At 40.7% G+C, this 17,514-nt stretch overlaps 1 protein-coding gene across 1 annotated transcript in view; it reads right to left on the reverse strand.

Moving 5' to 3' along the window:
- lrp2a (low density lipoprotein receptor-related protein 2a) overlaps positions 1-17,514 on the reverse strand; it is a 54,520-nt gene that overhangs the window by 33,430 nt on the left and 3,576 nt on the right. The window contains exons 2-27 of the mRNA XM_030757657.1: positions 16,118-16,225; positions 15,658-15,780; positions 15,274-15,390; positions 14,738-14,848; positions 14,501-14,614; positions 14,294-14,410; positions 13,610-13,753; positions 13,380-13,499; positions 11,643-11,771; positions 11,149-11,318; positions 8,434-8,657; positions 7,787-7,993; positions 7,472-7,674; positions 7,183-7,323; positions 6,869-7,072; positions 6,008-6,200; positions 4,965-5,090; positions 4,689-4,819; positions 4,352-4,489; positions 3,966-4,247; positions 3,593-3,832; positions 2,001-2,120; positions 1,423-1,539; positions 925-1,305; positions 573-587; positions 21-269 (exon numbers count right to left, since the gene is read on the reverse strand). Coding sequence (XP_030613517.1) covers positions 21-269; positions 573-587; positions 925-1,305; positions 1,423-1,539; positions 2,001-2,120; positions 3,593-3,832; positions 3,966-4,247; positions 4,352-4,489; positions 4,689-4,819; positions 4,965-5,090; positions 6,008-6,200; positions 6,869-7,072; positions 7,183-7,323; positions 7,472-7,674; positions 7,787-7,993; positions 8,434-8,657; positions 11,149-11,318; positions 11,643-11,771; positions 13,380-13,499; positions 13,610-13,753; positions 14,294-14,410; positions 14,501-14,614; positions 14,738-14,848; positions 15,274-15,390; positions 15,658-15,780; positions 16,118-16,225 — 4,224 coding nt within the window. The remainder of the gene's footprint in view (positions 1-20; positions 270-572; positions 588-924; positions 1,306-1,422; positions 1,540-2,000; positions 2,121-3,592; positions 3,833-3,965; positions 4,248-4,351; positions 4,490-4,688; positions 4,820-4,964; positions 5,091-6,007; positions 6,201-6,868; positions 7,073-7,182; positions 7,324-7,471; positions 7,675-7,786; positions 7,994-8,433; positions 8,658-11,148; positions 11,319-11,642; positions 11,772-13,379; positions 13,500-13,609; positions 13,754-14,293; positions 14,411-14,500; positions 14,615-14,737; positions 14,849-15,273; positions 15,391-15,657; positions 15,781-16,117; positions 16,226-17,514) is intronic.

Below are 17,514 nucleotides of genomic sequence, written 5' to 3' on the forward strand. Positions count from 1 at the left end.
AAGATTTTATCCCTCCTCACCTGAGGCCTTGCAGGTATGCTGATCTGCTTCAAGAGTGTAACCATCCTGGCAGTGACAGCGGAAAGAGCCCCTCTCATTAAAGCAGTGCTGGCTACATAGTCCAGGGGGATTGCACTCATCAATGTCCTCACAAGTTTTGGAGTCATTGCTCAGTTGATAACCCACAGGGCATGTGCACTGGGCCCCAAAGGGACCTTGGATACAGCCATGGGTGCAGCCAGCATTGTTGTCTGAGCAGCTCTCCTGATCTGAGTTAAAAGCAGGGAAAGAACAATTTAGTACTGAAAAAAAATGGAAATTATGCCATTTATAAATATGCTGCACTCTAATAATAATAATAAAAAAAAACAACAAAGCAGTCACTACATTCATTATGTGTTCTCATAAATGCTATTCTGAGCCAGAACTATTTTATGCCTATTTGTGGTACACAATTAATGAACATCTATATAAGTATTAAAACAATTAATGGAAATATTTCATCTGTAGAAAAAGGAATCAAAACTACTTGCAGCATTTCTAGCAGTGATTAAGAGTTTGTTTGTTCCTACCTGGCAAAGGTTCATCTGAAAGTTGTGAGAAGGGCAAGAAGGGAAAATCACAGATCATTTTTAAGTTAATATAGGACAAATCACATACATGCTTGATTTTAACATAAGAAAACAAAGACAAACAGATGGCATTCAACACAAAATCTCTGTGAATTTAAGGCCCTCCTGCTTATAGAAAACAAGAACTAGAAAATTGTCAAATTAAACAAAATCAGCTGAGAGATTGATCCTGTTTTCCATGTGATGTGAAAATGTAATTGAATTTGGTGAGGCCAGACTCAAAAATAAAACAATTAAGCCCTGATAGACAAAGAATACGTTCCAGGCTGAAGAAAGCAGAGAACAGACTTACTGCAAAGGGGAGACTCGTCAGCACCATTGGGACAGTCAGGAGTGTTGTCACACACTGTGGTGAGGTTTATGCACACACTGTGGCCAGGACACTGCCACTGCCAGCTTGGACACCGGAAAGGTGGTGTGGGACAGTCTCTTTCATCACTCATGTCCCTGCAGTCGTTGTCCCCATCGCAAATCCAACTACGTAACACGCAATTTCCATTATCGCAGCGGAAGAGCGTGGAAGGGCAGGTGCGAGGTGGGCAAGCATGGTGTTCGTCGCTGCCATCCTCGCAGTCTGGATGACCATCACACTCCCATGAAGATGGGATGCAGCTCCCATCTGACTGACACTGAAACTCACTCTCATGGTGGCACATCCCTGGGGGTCTGGTAGCTGGCATATATTGGGAAACACCAAATGATTAAATATTCAAACATATTAGCAACTTAAATAATTATGCAGGATGTTGTTAATATAACCTCTGACCACAGGAAGGATTTAAATACATACGACAGCTTCGCTCATCTGAGCGATCACTGCAGTCAAAGACTCCATCACATTGGTAGTAGGAGTTGATGCACTGGTGACCACTAGAGCACTTAAACTCATTCATAGTGCAGTTGTAGACTGTAAAAAAATCCAAAACATATGTTAAAGCTGATAGTTCAAACTTCTGAGCTCATCTATTGTGCAACAAAGGTAACGAGAAATTAAGAGGCTTAGGAAACGCTTGTTGAATTTTACAGAGCATTCAGGTGACGTCTGTAATGCATGAATGGCTGAACAAATGAATTAATTTTTCACTGGGAAATGGGCAGTATGAATAAAATGCTAGTTCATAACAGCTTCTGAAAATAAGAGACCGGGCTGCAGCAAGTCTACAATTAGATCTTCGAAAAGTCATAGTGGTCTAGTGACTGACTAATATTATTAGTTTTATAACTGCAGGCAAAATAAAATTAAACTGATTTCATCAAACTCGCACATGTGCTCTAAACACAATACTTGACATGCTGCAAGTAAGCACCACACTAGGCCAGCAAAATTTATGTGACCAGCAACTGTGCATAATCTAGAAAGCTACTTACTGCACCCCTGCTCATCCGCCCCATCCACACAGTCCCTGTCTCCATCACAGACATAGTTAGGATCTATACAGCGGTGGTCTGGACACTGAAACTGTCCTGGATGGCATGTACTTCCCAGATCTGTCAACACAAAATGTTTGAAAAGAATACAAGCCTGTGAGTTAATCTCCTACGTTACTGGTCAATGCATAGAACAGTGTACAAGTCTTAGTTTCAAACTATTTTATGTTTAATAGGAACAACAACCATGCTTCTTCAATAATCTAATCAGTGGCAATGTGCACCACTGAGTTCACAAAAGATTCAGTGTTGTCTGAAGGAATAAACAGGTTCCTATTAGGGAACCTGAGACTGGTGGGGAGTCAGTATCAATGTTGCCTGATTCTAGATAAACTTAGAATCATCTACAGAATAATATTTTAAAAATATATATCTTCAGTAGCCTACTGACCAGCTTTTATCTTTATGTTTTATAAATAAGACCATATACAGTCATGTGAAAAAGAGAGTTTTCACAGGACTCTATACAATCCTGTGAAAAACACAGTACAATCTTTCTACTTTCATTAGAATTAAGAGGGTAAGTAGTAATGAGGTGCTGCTAATCAAATGCACTTAAGTGTGAGCACTTATATAGAATCAGAGGTTTTGGCAGTTTGCTGATCTGAAGCATTCAGGAGTGTGTTAACACAGTGCTGCAATCTGGATGTCACTGCAAATTCCCCCCAAGGTCAGACTGTGCAATACTCAGTCATGTGAGAAAGAAAGTCTTCACAGGACTCTGCAGTTCATGCTCCTTAATTTTAACAACATCCTTTGAAGAGACAAAACCAAAGTGAAGATGTTTGGCTATAATGCACAGCACCACATGTTGGTGAAAACCAAGCACAGCATATCAGCACAAACACCTCATATCAACTGTCAAGCATGGTGGAGGAAGGGTGATGATTTAGGCTTGTTTTGCAGCCACAGGTCCTGGGCACCTGCAGTCACTGAGTTGACCATAAACTCCTCTGTATACTAAGAGTAAAATGTGAGGCCTTCTGTCTAATAGCTAAAGCTTGGCTGTAATTTAGTCATGCAAATGGACAATGATCCCAAGCACACCAACAAATTTACAACAGAATGGCTGAAATAGAAAAGAATTGGGGTGTTGCAATGGCCCAGTCAAAATCCAGATCTCAACCTGACTGAAATGCTGTGATGGAACCTTAAGAGAGCTGTGCATAAACAAATGCCTCCAAACCTCAATGAGCTGAAGCAATGCTATAAAGAAAAGTGGGCCAAATTCATCCACAATGATGTGAGAAACTGATAAACTCATATAGAAGATGATTACTTCAAGTTGTGGCTGCTAAAGGCAGCTTTACAAGCTACTGAATCATAGAGTTTACTTAGTTTTTCACAGCTGCATAGTAGAGTCCTGTGAAAACTTTCTTTTTCAAATGACTGTAGGTTTGTTTTTACGCACTGTAATTAATATGAGTTACTATTCTGCCTGCACTGTGTTAGGAGTTACCAAGGCAGATCTAAGTTAGATCGTAGGAAAATCCTATTTGTGTAAAACTGTTAGCTTTTTTAGAGACACTCACAGCAGTCAGCTTCATCTGAACCATCTCCGCAGTCGTTATCAGTGTCACAACGCCAGATGTGTGGGATGCAGCGGCGGTTGGCACAGGTAAATTGATTGGCAGGGCAGGTTCCAGGAATGTGTGTTGGGCAGTTATTTTCATCGCTGTTATCAAAACAGTCATTGTGCCCGTCACAGCGCCATCCTGCAGGCACACAGCGCTGATTGGCACAGGTGAACGCAGAGGGGGAACAAGTGGTGTCTAAAACAAAAAAGAAGGAAATTATATTGAATTTAAGCCATATTAACATAAACAAAGTAAGAAGCCAGAGTCGGGGGTGGGGGTAATAAGGTTGGGACTGTATAGTCAACTGGATTTTAAAAAACAGCATTACTATTAATTCCACAGTTGACTTCATCAGTGTTGTCATGGCAGTCATCAACACCATCGCATCTGTAGCTGTTTGGGACACATTTGCCGTTGCCACAGGAGAAAGAGTTGGCCCCACACTGCAGTGTGGGGGGCTCATTGGAAGGGTCCTCCACACAAGTCTGTTGGTTGGGTGACAATTTCATGCCATATGGGCAGCCACACACCCTCTGTGAGTCTGGGGCTGGGAAGCAGAAGTGGCTGCAGTCTCCATTAGGATTCGTCGGCCTGTTGCAGAGGTTGGAACCTGAGAAGGGGAGTGGAGGCTAATTACCAGGAATATGACGGACAAGTGTGAGCTGCAGCTACATGGCAAGCAGAGGGAGAAGAAAAGTGAATAAAGGTACTCACCAATTTGAGAGTTGGAGTTGAAAGACTTGACATGCATGATGTGGCTGATTCCTCTTCTGATAATGACCATCTCCCCACCATCAGTCTTGCGCACACGTACAATGCCACCCAGGCGCCAGTCAGTGAAATATGCATAGCCTTTAAGGGACAGGAGAAACAGAGCACAACCGCAGTAACTCCATCTGTCATCAGCTTGTGCTAACAATGATTGACCTTTTGACATAATCATCATCAAAGCAAAACCAGTCAGTTTTTAGTCATATGAACTCACTCTTTATTTAGATCAAATTTATGATAACATACTAGATAACAAGGCAACTTATAGCTGACGCCTAACCTTCAAAAATGGTGAGACCAAATGGATGGGAGATCTGGGTTATGCGGTCCAAAGAAAGCCTGTTCTGTCCATCAAAATTGCTGTGCTCTATTTTGTCAAAGAAGGCATCCACCCAATACAGGCGCATTGAACTGTGTGGAGAACAAAGCAAAGAAATATAAATTTACAGTAAACAGTCACACTAAAACCAAGAGCGGTTTATAGGGGCAATAGTTTATTGGTTAAAAAAAAAAGGATATTCTTGCTGGGCATGTGGATGCTGAACACTTGGCTCACCTCCAGTCAATAGCTAGGCCATTTGGCCAGCCAAGAGTAGTGTTTACAATGGACATTGCATGTGACCCGTCACCCCAAGCTCTCATAATCTTCGCTGGCCGGTACCAGTCAGTCCAAAAAATATACCTGATAAAGCAAAATGAACAGCATGGCTCAATATCATATTTCATTCCAAAATGCTCCTACCTAAATAAAACTACTATTAAACATCTAACTTGTGTGATGTTTATTTAGACTTTGGTCAACAGGAGCTATTTTTTCTTGTTTAAGCTAACTTTTTAGTCTTCACTACAATAATGCCCTTCACACAGTGAGCTAATCTTAGCTGCTGGGCACAGAGGCCTTATGACTTTGAGGCCAAAGGAAATAACAGCTTGTCCTAAATAATCTTTTTATCAGATTAACATGTGGACAGTTTATGAATGGGTGAGTACCACTTCAGGTGACCAGAGGTTGCACTTTACATGGGACTGCACAGCATTTTTATCCCTTGTACCACACATTGAGGCCATGTCCTGCACGCTGATGGGAGATTCTCTGTGAGTTTTTTTAATTTATATTTCAGTCTGACATGGGGAAGAATATGATAAGAAGTGACAAAGAACACATGAGTCTCAGATTAAATGTGGCTCAAAAAGAAATGTGCCAATCTATGAGAACAACAGCTGAATGTAGTTTTTACAGTCTTCTACAGTATAACAAGATTTTAGACCTCACAGCATTACAAACATGTCTCACAGTGTCCCACTCAAACATACTCCTTGCCATTCATTTACCTTGCTGAGATCTAGTAACCCTAGAAATAAATGTTTGACTTCTAAATCCTTAAAAGCAAACAAAGCTACAAACCACATGGTTTCAGTACCAAACAACCAGAAATACTTAATTAATGTGAGCACCTAGCCTTTGTACATTTTAAATTGCCCCTGCATTACTCATATAACCTGCTGGTGCATGTGATGGTGAGCATAATGCTAAAATTTGCTTGAAGGAACAACAGCAATGAAAAAACTAATAATTCTTTTGGCGTTAAAATGGTTTACCCGATTAGAGGATGCACCACAATAGCCCTGGGGTTATTGAGGTTACGAATGATGGCCCTCCTGGACTTATCAGCTAGCTTCATGACGGATATGCTCCTATATCGGGGGTCAGTCCAGTAGAGGTTCTTTGAAATCCAGTCGTAAGCCAGGTCCTCCACTCCGTCCACTCTGTTGGCTGCCAGTACCTCCCTGCCTGTGCAGATCAAAGCAGTCAGAAACACCATTTAACACAGAGATGAAAGAGGAACACATTTAAATAAATAGGCTGTCAGCTTGCATTTTCCTCTTCTGAACCGGACAGAAAAAACTAGAGCAACTCCAAAAACAACATCCCTGATCAGAGCAGTGGTATTCCTTTCTTTGTGTGTGTGTGTGTGTGTGTGTGTGTGTGTGTGTGTGTGTGTGTGTGTGTGTGTGTGTGTGTGTGTGTGTGTGTGTGTGTGTGTGTGTGTGTGTGTGTGTGTGTGGTGTGACTGTGGATTATGACACAGTAGCTGCTTTCACAGTTTAGATGATAGTTTAGTGACTTTGTAACAAGAATGCTTGGTCATTATTTCTATTTATGTTCATGTCTTTAGGCTGATATTCAGTTATATGATATATTATCTATTTTTGCACTATCCATGCTCCTGTCCATTCCCTCCCCCATAGTACCAGCAGGCACTATCAAACACCCCCTTAACTCCTAGTGTAAGCCTGGCTGAATCATATGGTAGAGCTCTGTGGTAGCAAAGAAGTTATCCAGGGATGCAAACAGAAAAAGCACTGCAAACATATTTTCTTTGTAGGACTATTCATTTATCTTCTGTGAATGCATACAGTGCTTGAGATAGTTTAAATCCAGCTTGACAGGATGCTCACCTGTCCCATCCACTTTCTGTTTATAGATAATATCTTTGGCTGTGTCTGAGAAAAAGATGGCATCATCCTCAGCACTAAAATCCACTCCAACAAAGTAGGAGGGTGATCCAGTAACAGGCAGGATGATGTCCTCCTGTGTAGAGAGGTTGAAGGGGATCCCTCTCACAGCAAGCTGGCTGGAGAACAGCAGAAACTGTCTCACAGCTGTGGGTTAGAAATCAACAGAGCACTTTTTGGCACTTCAAACCAAGAAACACATTGAAGTCTGCAAAAAAAAAAGCTCACAAAAGTTAAACTGAGAAATCTTCTCTTACCTAAACATCGTTTGCCATCAGCATGCAGGTCATAGCCCATGCGACATTTGCAGCGGTAACCCAGTCCTGCATTGTCACTCCTGTGGCTCAGAACACAAATCTGCTCACATCCACCTCTGAGTACACTGCAAGGGTTTGGTACTGGAGACAAAAGGAAACAATCCTGGTTACTGGAAAACTTATATAGTCTAGGTAAATTTATACCATACACACAGTAGGAATGGTGAAAAGTGTGAGCTGCATCAGGACCATCGTGATGAAGACACATTTGTTTCAGTGATGGTCCTACCTTGTGGCTGCTTTAGCTGATGTATCACTGCTACTCCATGTGGGGTTTGAGATGTTCTGTAAACCACTTCAGGGCTGCTATCAGTGAACTTATTGGCTTTCATCACAGCCATCTTTGTCCAGTCCGTGAAATAGACATTGTGCTCAAAAAGACTAATGCCAAATGGGTGAGGGATCACAGCACCTCCGTGAACCACTGTTTTTCTATTAGAAAAAAATGATAGGGAAGGTTGTTTCTTACAATATATAAATGAACCAGTCTTGCTACTTGTTGTATTTGATTAACTTTTGGAAGTGTAAAACTTGAAGTGCTTACCTATGCAAACCATCATATGTTGCAGTTTCAATGTAGTCATAGCGACTGTCAACCCAGTAGATGCGCTTGGCCTCTATATCTAGTGTGATACCAGCCGGCCAGCCCAGTTTACTGCTAATGATGCCGTAGCGGTTGGTTCCATCCATGAAGGCACGCTCCAGGCCTGGTTGTCCATTCAGTGACTCCCAATCTGAGAAGAACATATACCTATGACAGAAGGGGAATATATTGAAGTGGGATTATTAGATTACCCCTGCAATATACAGAAAGTAAAGTGCATGTATCCACTAACAGAAACTCCTAGAAAAGCATTAAAGGCTTTCCCTCTTTTAATTAAGTCTGGTATAGGTGTGTGTCTCCAACGTGGGTGGCTGTACATCTCACCAAAGAGCTGTACATTAATTTAAGATAAGCAATTTCTCTGTAGCCACCTGGCTCGCCTTCCCCCATGAACTATACTATTGGATTACAATAAGGGTCATCACTTACATTGCTCCTCACTAATCCACCCAGGACAATCTGCTAATCTCACCTGCCTCCCCCACTCCGCCCCATTATTCCAATCCAATGGAGCACGACAGATACTGAATGTGGAAATTGGGAATGGGACCACAGATGAATGAATGGAAACTGGGAGATGTGCTTACCCGACAGTGGGGTCCACCGCCAGTCCTCTAGGGTTTCCAAGGTTTTCAGTGATGAGTGTGACCCGGTTACTTCCATCAAAGTCCACCATGTCAATCCTGTTGACGCTGGCCTCCACTACATACAGTTTATTGTTCACCCAATCCACTGCCAAATTCTCAGGGTAGTCAACTGATACATTTAAAACCACCTGCATGTTGGAACCGGTCATATCCACAGAAAACACCTGTGCACAAAAGATGGCATTGTTGTCAGAATATTAGCCTTTAGGTGGTCAATTTTTCCAAAAGGTATAGGGAAATGTTATAGGCTTTGTTCAGTTTTTCAAAATAATCTAAATATAATACCCACTTGTGTGAGTGTTAATAAACATCTGCTGACAATTAAAGCCTAATATTAGCTTTAGTTATACTTTATTTATTATTTTATAAAACCCATAGACCCAAGATTTTGTTCCTCTCCACTGAAATTAAAGCCAACACGAATGCAATTTGCATACTGGCATGTAGGTATAGCTCTAAGATAGAAAAAACTGGAGTTTAATCTTTGACAGTATGCAGGGGGGTGCTGCTTTTAGCAGCTCTGCTTCTTTTGAAACAAGATCCAGACGTCTTAAAAGCAGGATTTCAACTGACCTGCTTAACGAGAAACTGAATATGTGAAAATAGCCTAGTAGTTTAACCTTTCCGGTTGCATTCACATGCCCTGTTTGCGCTCTTCCTACTTTTAATCGGACATGCTGCCATGAAGAAGGCTAATATTCACAGATGCCAGAGGTACAGTTATATGAGACCAAAAGTTTTCACAGGACTCTGTGCAGCCTTGTGAAAATTTTTACAGGCGTCAATTACCATGTTAGACGTTAAAGTGCATGATAGTACAATTAGAAAACAACTGAACAAGTTCGGCTTCTTTGGAAGGGCTGCCAGGGTTCTCTCTAACAAGAACACAGCAGCATGGCTTAGGTTTGCAGAGCTGCATCTGAACAAACCACAAGATTTCTGGAGCAATGTCCTTTGGACAGACAAGACCAAAGTGGAGATGTTTGGCCATATTGCACAGCACCACATTTGGCAAAAACCTAGCACAGCATATCAGCACAAACACCTCCCACAAATGTCAAGCATGGTGGTGGAGTGGGTGATGATTTGGGCTTGTTTAGCAGCCACAGGACCTGGGCACCTGCAGTCATTGAGTCGACCATGAAGGAGTGATTGTAACACCTCGATAAAAAAGAATTAAGGCACTGCAATGATCCAGTCAAAGTCCAAACCACACACTTGATTGAAATGCTGTGGTGGGACCTTAAGAGAGTTGTGCATAAATGTATGCCCACAAACCTCAATGAATTGATGCAAGATTGTAAGAAGAGTAGGCCATAATTCCCCCACAATAATGTGAGAGACTGATAAAGCCATGCATAAAACAATTACTTTGGGTTATTGCCACAAAAGATGGTTCCACAATCTATTGAATCGCAGGGCATACTTAGTTTCAAATGAATATATGTCCAAGCTTCATTGGTGAGAAGTAACTAAGAAAATATACTCAAATATGATATTTAAATACAATTTCATGATACATTTACTTTACCTAACTTTACATTTACTTTGTACTTATTACTCCTCTACCTATTTGACAGCTGTAATTAGGAGTTACTTTAAAACAGAATACAGTATTAAAACCTATCATAAAAAAACTATTATAATATGTATTATATGTATTAAAACCTATCATATAATGATTGTATAATTAAGCTATTTAAGCTATCTGATGGTATATTTTGTGAGTAAACCAGGTACTGGGGTTTTTCCTGCCATACAAACACAGTAAAGGCAAAATGTCTGTGTTACTTTATTTAAAAGAAACCTATACAATTATTTCTGAGCATTTGATCAGCAAAAATGTCAATTATGTTTGAGGGAATTGAACCCTGCTTGCCACCGTGTGGGTGAATTCTCTCTTGCTGTGACTAAATCCTGTTTTGGGAAAATAAAAAACTGTGTGAGGAAAAAAACTGGCTACAATATTAAAATGCTGCTCATATCAGTAATAAAATCCCAGTGGTGTAACATACAAAATAGGACACTGGCAAAGCGTAATTTGGGATGCAATGAATGTTTTTTATACTTTTATAAATACATTTTGTTTTATTTTATTTTACTTAACTATGGTTTGAAATGTAAGGCTTTCACTTGTAACCAAGTATTTTTGTGGAATTGCTACTTTTACTTTAGTAAAAGTACTTCCTCCAGCACTTTCATCCTTTTAGTTAATTGGCTGCAGTTTAAAGCAGAGACAAGCCAAGACATATTCTTTTTAGCTGGCCAAAGAATCCACATTAATGGACAGTGTCACTGAAAACAAATACAGCGTGATTAGTTCGAACAAGATTGAATTACAAAAATTGCACTGTGGTATGTGAACATCATACCAGCCTATCAGACAGGTTTCAAGATTAGACCATTTGGATTCCACTGCATATCTACTTCCCTTTCATTATGACCCAGCCACAATGGGGCCAACAGCTATCCCATTATTATAGTATCAACACTGCTGATATCTTATAGGATGACTGAAAGAATTCAGTCCTAGCCAGCGTGAGTCTAACTCAAGCATTTGCACAAACAAGAAATTGACCCTACCTTCCAAAACATCAATGACTAACACAGGAGTAAAAACTCAAACAAAGCAATTAATATGACTTTAGAAAATACCTTATTCTGGATGGTATCAGTCCAGAAAATCATATTGAGGTTGTAGTGAAAGTCGACTCCCACTGCAATCCCTCTGTTCTGTGAATTAACTAAAGTGTGCAGATTGTTGCCATGGATGTCACCTATTAGCAAGTCTCTGCCATTAGAAAATATCAAGGAAGGGACTCCAGCTGCAAAGGAAACACAATACAAAAACTTACAAAAGAATGCACACACACACAGTTTTACACAAATTTCTCACTAAAGCCAAAGACAGAGAGGTCGGCCTCCCAGACAACCCTCTTCCAATGTTACACAAAGGCTAAAGACAAACTAAAACAATATTTAGTACACAACAATGCATCACAAAGAACCTCAGACACTGTACAGAAATACCCAAAAAGGAGAGGTGTCCATACTAATAAACCTCATCTGGCTAGATCATTCAAACCTTCAAAATTTGAACATTTGTTATGTAGGATAAACTGTTTAAACAGAGAGGAAGCGACACTCACTCGATGCATCAGCTCTACAGTATCTGTGCTGCTCAAGGACGTAGCCTTCTCGACAGCTGCAACGATGGGAGCCGATCCGGTCCTCACACAGCTGGTCACACACGCCCCACATGGAACAGTCATCAAAATCTTCAAACAAATCAAAATCAATAAATGAGGATTAAACACTTAGCGTTTTATTTGAGTACACAAACAACATAAATAGTCAGAAGAGCTGAACCTCAACCTGATCTGTTTCACTTACAGTTCTGGACAAGTTTACATATGCTCATCATGGTAATTTTGGGCTTGTAATGATTTCCTTGAACTGTTCTTTTTCCAGGGTGGAATGATTTTCTCTAATCTGCACAGGGTCAAAGGTATACATACAGGCTCAAATATATAGGTACATTAACTTAAATCTTTTAATAAGTGGTGCTGAAGGTTCTACAATGTCTTTTAACTTCTCATTAGTGATCATTGGAGTGACCAATACCCAGAACAATGGGAATCATAGATTTTAACAAGTTGGGAAGATTTCTCAGAGCCATTTCTAAACAACTGCAGATTCCAAGATCATTGGTTCAAACAACTGTCCGTAAGTTCAAGTTATTCGGATGTGTCACCACTTTGCCAAGGTCTGGAAAAATACCCTGACTATCACCCTCAGATGAGAGGAAATTGGTTAGGTTGTTCAGGAAGAACACAGGAACCACCAAGGCTCAGGCCTGCCATGAAGTGAAAGCTGCTGGAACACCAGTGTCAGTGTCCACAGTGAAGTGAGTTTTATATCACCATGGACTGAGAGGGTGTTGACTGAGAAAGAAGCCCCGGCTCCAAAACTGACACCTTAAAGCTTGGCTGAAATTTGCAGCTGCCCACATGGACGAGCCAAATGCCTTCTGGAGAAAAGTTTTATGGTCAAACGAGACAAAGATCAAGCTATTTGGCCACAGTGACAACAGGTATGTTTGGAGGAGTAAAGGTGAGGCTTTCAAACCTAAGAACACTGCACCAACTGTCAAGCATGGGGGTGGTAGCATCATGCTCTGGGGCTGTTTTACTGCCACTGGTACTGGTACATTGTACAAAGTGAATGAAATAATGAAGAAGGAGTACCAGCTCCAAATTCTTCAATGCCATCTCAAATCAACAGCTAGATGGCTGAAACTTGGACACAATTAGGTGTTCCAACAGGACAATGATCCCACACACATCAAAACTGGTTTTTGAATTGATAAAGCAGGCTAACATTAAGCTTCTGGAATGGCCTTCCCAAAGCCCAGAAATCAATCCTATTGAAAATGTGTGGACTATGCTTGAAAGCTGGGTCTATGTCAGGAAACCAACTAATTTAAATGAACTCTACCAATTCTGCCAAGAAGAGCGGTCAAATATCCAGCCAGAATTATGTCGGAAACTTGTTGAAGGCCACACAAAGCATCTGGTGCAATTTGCCAGTCAATATTTAACCAAATATTAGTGGGGTTTACTGACCCATAAACGAAGCAAAACGTTAGCCTAATAGCATAATTGCCTAAGTCATATTTTGGCCAAAATTGAGATATCTATCTAAATGAATCTATACTGTTAGCTGAGTAGAATTAGGTAGGTATCTCAAAATATGCCAAAATATGCCTTAGACAATTATGCTATTAGGCTAACGAAAAGTAAAACAGCTCTGTTATGGTGGAAAGCATAAAAAAATCCCAACCATTGTCCAGATAGAGAAGTCAGTAAAGGCTACATTATATATACCTATACATGTGCGACTGTTGTTGCTGTTGACAATGTATCCAGTAGGACAGGAACAAGTTCCACCATCAGGAGAAGCACGGCAATGATGCTCACAGCTCAGAGAGGCACATCTCCAGATACCTGACCAACAAAGAAACTTGACTTGTGATGTATTCTTCAGTGACACAGTTTATAAGATTAAATGTCCAAATGTATACTTAACAAGGCACATTGGTTGCATTAATACTAACTGCAATTGCGTCCAGCAGTGGTGTTAGTTTCATCCTCTCCATCTGGACAGTGAGGTGTCCCGTCACATAGCTTATCCATGGGGATGCACAGGCCAGAGGATGGACAGGGCCACTCTTCTGGGTAACACTCCCGCTGTACATTATCTGTACATAAAAAGAAATTCACCCTCTTTTTACACAGAAAAGAAAAGCAACAATAAGAAACAGAGGAGCAGAACGTTTTAAAGGTGGTATAGCTGTTGGGAATAAAAAGATATTCACCGGTTCTGATCTAAAGAGAATTGTGGCTGGGACATGGTCTAGGAAATGGCTGTCACTTTAAATTGACGTAAGGGAGTGGAGCTTTGAGGGGGTCACATGGGGGCTCAGAGAGCTTCTGCAGCCCATCCTTTAAAAACACACACTCTTCACAGCCATGTGGAGGAATTCTAAAGCACTTTGGGGGGGCTGCACAATCTTGTGCCACAAAGAGCCATCTGAATACCACACTTAAGGGAGCACAGGCATAGTATCACTCTAAGCCAAACCAACCATGGAGACTAAAGATGAATCAGGTTTACACAGCTCCAGTTCTTACCCCTTTCATTGCTATTTGCCCAGCTAAAGCGCCAAGGCTTCTCATCCTAATTTTACAAATAAACTAGCTACATGCTGACTGCTTTTTTCTAACTACTGTATACATACCACAGCCTTTTTCATCTGCATTATCTTCACAATCATCCTCTCCATCACAAAGCCAAATTTGATGGATGCAGCGGCCACTGGGACACGTGAAGTAGTTCCCTCTACATGTAGGATATGCTGCAGAGTAAGGGGAGGGTAAGACATTTGTTTATCTGCACAAAAATAAGAGTCATTAGACTGACAGTGACAGTGACAGGAACCACATACTGCAGTTAAGCTCATCGCTTCGGTCTCCACAGTCATCGTCATGGTCACAGACGTAGCGTTGAGGAACACACATTCCATTATGACATGAAAACAGGCCCGCATTGCAGTGCTGTGCTAAAGAAAACACAGTAGAAAGAGGAAAAAAAAGGTCTTGTTTTGGCGTTTTATGTCACGCTTCTCATTACATTTTTGGAACGCTCAAAGAAGCATTAACACCAAAACTGAGTGGCTTCTTACTGCAATTTGCCTCATCAGAGCCATCACGGCAGTCAAGTATCTGGTCACACCTCTGGGTCCGGTTGTAGCAGGCCCCGTTGGCACACCTCAGCTGCGTACATTCGGGATAATCTGGAAGATTAACCCATCATCAGGCAAATGTTATGCATTTAAATCAGCCTGACAACTGTGCTCTTTTCAGCCTTTAACACGTGAAAAGCTCTGTGAATAGGAGGGATAAGAGACTAACATTTAACAGCACCACCATAGCACCAGCAGTTGCCACAGCATTCTTTATGCAATTGTGAGATTACCACCGTGTGCAGTGCTGTGAGTCTGCCATGTCGGCACAATAATGGCATAGCAGCTGAACTTCAGCTTGACTAATCCACCAAAGAATCTGCAATCAACCTCTGACAACAAGAAGCATATTGTGGACCATTCTGTCAGTCAGCGAGCCTCTTAATCTTAACAAATTGATTAAAATGCCATAGAAGCCCAAGATTTAAAAAAAAAAAAAAAAAAAGTGGGGGGAAGCCACCCTGGAAAAGACTTACGGCAGTTTCTCTCATCAGAACCATCTGAGCAGTCGGCCAAATGGTCACATCGGTACCCTCCTGGGATGCACGCACCATTGCTGCAGCTGAATTGGCCACTGGTGCATGTCCTTCCAGCTGGGAAGAGATAAAAAGTTTGTATTCACTTATATGCAGTTCAAATTTCATTTTCTTGTAGATAAAAGGAAATCATCAAATTCCTTAACTGCTTCAGTCCAACAGACTATGTGGGGGGTCATTCTTAAACATTTCATTGTTTAAGTCGAGAACAAGAATTCAAATAATGTCAAATATTTCATTCTGAATAGCATATTGATTTGTTTTGTTTTTAGTTAATCATTGAAAAGCTCCCCTTTCAAGTTGATAATAATGTAATATACTTACGGCAGTGTTGCCTCTCATCTGAACCATCCTCACAGTCTTCCTCATCATCGCACACCCATATGTTTGGGATGCACTCGCCATCACTCAGACACTGGAAATGACTGCTATCACACGTTACCTGAGCTGTGGGACAGAGTATTTCATTATTTACACCTGCTGAATGAAATCCACAAGTACAAATTTTCCTACTGATCAAGTACAGTTTTAAATTACTTGTACTTTACTTGTGCTTAACTGTAACTAAAGTTACTAATTACTTTACAGACATGTCAATGGGTAAAATGTAATAAATGCAGTGTTACAGAAGTACTTTATCACAATGTATTTTCACTGATAACAGGATGCTTCATTTTTTTCCACCACTGAAAACACTCACATCTAACAAGCATTATATATATGAAATATTCAAACTCTCGTAGATATCATATTGGCAAAAAATGTAATTTAATAAGTAACTCACGGCAGTCACGTTCATCAGAGTCATCGACACAGTCTGATGTCCCATCACAGTGCCAGTCACCAGGGATACATCGACCCGTCCCACAGCGGAACTGCCCCAATTCACATCCTGCACACAATCACAATTTGACTGCATTTTAAGTTTAATTTTTTTCCAAAGTACGTTTTCCATTTTAATTTTAGCTGTAATCCTGTTTGTCATCCTGTCTGGAAAATAAAAATGAATGACTTATCGAATGCTGTATTTTATATATTTATTGAAAAACATGGCATAGGAAGGGAGAGAAGGCTTCCTCTGATATAGTCTGTTGCAAACAGCATTGATGAGCCTTGGAGACAAGCGTGCCAGCCATCCAACCGACAGTTACACAATCTTCACTGCACTCTTCCCAAGCTTCCTTTTGATGTTCCCACTGAGTGGCAATGGTAGAGATAAGGTACCACGGCTCTACCTTCCCTGATGTTTTCCAGGAGAGATTGATTCAAGCAGCACAGTTCAGAGACAGAGCACTCCATCAGACCTGTTCAAATAGGAATGCGCAATTCTGATGGGCTCTTTGACAGCCTGATTTATGGTGCATGCTTTTCCTGTCCAGTCTGAAATGTAATTGGAATAAATAGTGGTACTGGGTGGTACCGCAACCATTTCAACCCAAATTCTTCATGAGAGGAAGTGTGAGGTGGTGATTGGTGGTGCATGCTTAAGGTTGGGGGTCTGTCTCTGTCCAGCATTTTGAAAACATTCTTGCTCCTTGATCAAATACCTTATAAGAATTTGCAAATTAGAGAGTAAAATCTAGTGCTGTAGTAAATTATAACGTGTCTTTACAATTTCACAATAGTGGTTTTGACCAGAAGGAAATATTTTTATGGCTCCATTCAGCTCTAGCTGTGTGAAATGGTGTCTATAAGCTCAGAAAAGACAACAGCCAGTTGAGTGATGGTAATAAATGCTACATAAAGGAAACACGGACTATATTTAGAGCCCAGAGTTTATCATTCAATCATCATTAAAACAGTTAAAACTCATTTAATGATAGATTGCTTCCACAACAGTTGTGCGGTCACTGCCTGTTTTTCTGCACTAAAATCTTCATGTAGTTGCTTTCTTGTCTCCAATTAACTGCTTTACAACTAACTCAACAAAAGAAAGGCTGCATTTTTACCTCTGCCAGCAGCTATCCAGGAAGCAAACCTTTTTTCCTGCTCAGTTTACTAATGATAAAATTGCTCACACACTGCTCAAAGGAGGTCGTTGTTGCAAGGCAATGATCCCAGAGGTTTCAGCCTCATCTATAGCATGTGTTGGATACAGGACACAAGTAGCTAAGAGACTAAATCTATTAAGTAAAAACAGAATATTTACCCTAATAAGAAGAAGTGCATTCAGTGCAGTGA

The sequence above is a fragment of the Archocentrus centrarchus genome, chromosome 21, assembly GCF_007364275.1.
Source record: "Archocentrus centrarchus isolate MPI-CPG fArcCen1 chromosome 21, fArcCen1, whole genome shotgun sequence".
NCBI lineage: Eukaryota > Metazoa > Chordata > Actinopteri > Cichliformes > Cichlidae > Archocentrus > Archocentrus centrarchus.